The sequence below is a fragment of the Salvelinus alpinus genome, chromosome 2 (genome assembly GCF_045679555.1).
Source record: "Salvelinus alpinus chromosome 2, SLU_Salpinus.1, whole genome shotgun sequence".
Lineage (NCBI taxonomy): Eukaryota > Metazoa > Chordata > Actinopteri > Salmoniformes > Salmonidae > Salvelinus > Salvelinus alpinus.
Window position 1 is genome coordinate 90,742,580 of NC_092087.1, and position 2,580 is coordinate 90,745,159.

Below are 2,580 nucleotides of genomic sequence, written 5' to 3' on the forward strand. Positions count from 1 at the left end.
TCAAATGACATCACATTTTATTCGTCACATGCGCCAAATACAACAGGTGTAGGTAGATCTTACCGTGAATTAATTACTTATAAGCCCTTAAACAACTAGGCAGTTTAAGAAATATAGTTAAGAAAATATTTACTAAAGAAAGTAAACAATAAAAAGTAACACAATAAAATATCAATAAGGAGGCTCGGTACCGGTACCGAGTCAATGTGCGGGGGTACAGGTTAGTCCAGGTCATTTGTACATTTAGGTTGGGGTAAAGTGTCTATGCATTGATAATCAACAGCAAGTAGCAGAAGTGTAATAACAAAGGGGGGGAGGGTGTGTGAATGTAAATACTCCGGGTGGCCACGTGATTAATTGTTCAGCAGTCTTATGACTCGGGGTCGAAGCTGTTACGGAACCTTTTGGACCTAGACTTGGCGCTCTGGTATCGCTTGCCGTGCAGAGGCAGAGAGAGCAGTCTATGATTTGGATGACTTCAACCATTTGTTGGGCCTTCCTCTCCAATCTAAGTAGCATACACGTTGGAAAGTAAAAAAACAAGAAACCTCCCTTCTAGATCTATTAAAATACAAGTATAACAGTTTAAAATAGTAGCTAGCATGGTAAATTACAATTACACAAAAGTAGCTCAGCACACCACGTCATAAAACAGAAGTTGTGTTGTTGTCAATAGTAATGTTCTGATAAAAGTTATTTTAGGCCCGTAGACTTGCAGCTCTACAGTTAGATTAGAGCATGTCGTTATAAAATAAGAGTCAGGAAAACAAGTCTCAAAACAAGACAACACGTCCGTTTTTTCCTCCCCAAAGTAGCAGGGAGAAACGTGGATTTACGTCTAATTCTGCAGTGAGAGTTTGTTGATAAGGGCGGTTCAGTAGGCGACACAGTATTAGAGGTTGGGAGGTTTTACAAAATCTCACAGCAACTTGTAAAGACGCAGTTAGTTTGGTCACAGACAGACAGAGACATTTACACTCAAAGCCACAATGTGTTGTAAAGAACAAGTGAACGGGCATGCAAATAATGAAAAAACACACGTTATAAACAAATAGAAATAAGTGAAAAAAAGTTGAAAACACACGAGAAAAAGTAAAGGCAATAAATAAAACAAATCACACGACTAACAGGCTATTACATAGTCTACAAACTAGTCAGCCTGTTCCAAACGACTTCTAAGCTAAATATACACTCGTAAATCCTCTTACAACTGTCCGCATCCAGTGTGTTAGAGACGCTAAAGGAAGTCGCCAACACAACAGCAGTCTCTTCAGCGCTCCTCTAGCTCTGGTCCCACCCATCTCGCAACAACAAGTTGACTATGTTAGTAGGTCTAGAGGTTAGCGCAGTAACGGCCTGAACCAGAGCTAGCGCTTCTATCACTTGACATAGACCGACCTGTAGGTGGTTTCCACCCGGGGACAGAAGCGCTTGGTGTGGGCTTGGGCCCCGGTGGCACCGCAGAGAGGGCAGATATACTGCCGGAGGTACGGGCACACCACGTCCCCATCCTGGTTCTTGAGACTGTGGGACTCAAACACAGACTCTGACTCCCCGTTGTGTTTGCAGAAGCTGCAGATCTTGCGCTCAGGCGATGGCACCTCCTCCGGCGTCTTGGAGCGGGTCGCATTCTTTCTCTCCCTCTGGCCCCGGGTGACCACGGAGGGTCTGGACGCTGCTGTAGGGGGCTCGGGACCCTCGGCGCTGCTCGGCCATAAAGGAGCGTCTTTACGCAAGGGGACAATTTTGGAACCCAGGGATTCCTTTTCGTGCCGTAGGGGTGGTATCGTCACCGGTGCTATCGGCGACAGCAAGGCTCGCGGCGGGAACTGTTCAAATTCCACCATGGTCGAGCATATACTGGAGTGATGACCGTCAACGGTTGACGGTTCTGATGTGAAGTTCCCTAACTTCATCTCCCGCACTGCGTCCGCTAGCTTCATGTAGTCCCGCCACAGTTGGAAAGTCTTATTTTCGGACTCCATTTTCGGTAGATGTTGGAGTTGATAACTAAACGATGCCATGGTTCAATGAATTGAGAACTAAACTGAAGGCAAGTTGGACAACACGCAGGTTTTGACCTGTCCGTGTTTTGGAAAGCAGCCAATCAAATGGTGTTGTGCGGGGGCCGTGCCAAGTGACAACAGCCAATCAAATGGTTTCAAACCGACAGCTGCTAAATTGGTCATTTTAGAAAATCAACTATTTGGGATACAATTTTACTCCTCAACAATATTCAAACACTTCAAAGATAATTGTTTAATCTATTCTAGGGTCTAAATTGATAGGACTTAGATTATAATACTTAGTTATAAGATGTTTTATAATAGCCTATTTTAATAAAATATCACTGAGCGGGTCGCCTTCTTTCTCTGTTAAAATTCAAAACTGCTTCGACTTCCTTGCTGTTCACTACTACCACCATTAAGTTATTGTAACATTTCTCCTGGCTCATCGAATCATTCCAGTAAATATTGGTATTGGTACTGCGGAGTTGGAGGGATGGGTGGAGGGAATGGGGGTGAAGGAGAGGTTGACGGGTATTGTTTCGGAGGACGCATGGCTCTCGAACCTCGCCTC

The 2,580-nt window shown here is 44.5% G+C and overlaps 1 protein-coding gene across 1 annotated transcript; it reads right to left on the minus strand.

Annotated features, from left to right (window-relative positions):
- LOC139551388 (nanos homolog 3-like) lies at window positions 1-2,055 on the minus strand. The gene has a single exon (XM_071362873.1). It carries the CDS (start codon window positions 2,022-2,024, stop codon window positions 1,380-1,382), a length of 645 nt encoding a protein of 214 aa, XP_071218974.1. The 5' UTR covers window positions 2,025-2,055; the 3' UTR covers window positions 1-1,379.
- Window positions 2,056-2,580: the final 525 nt, after the last annotated feature.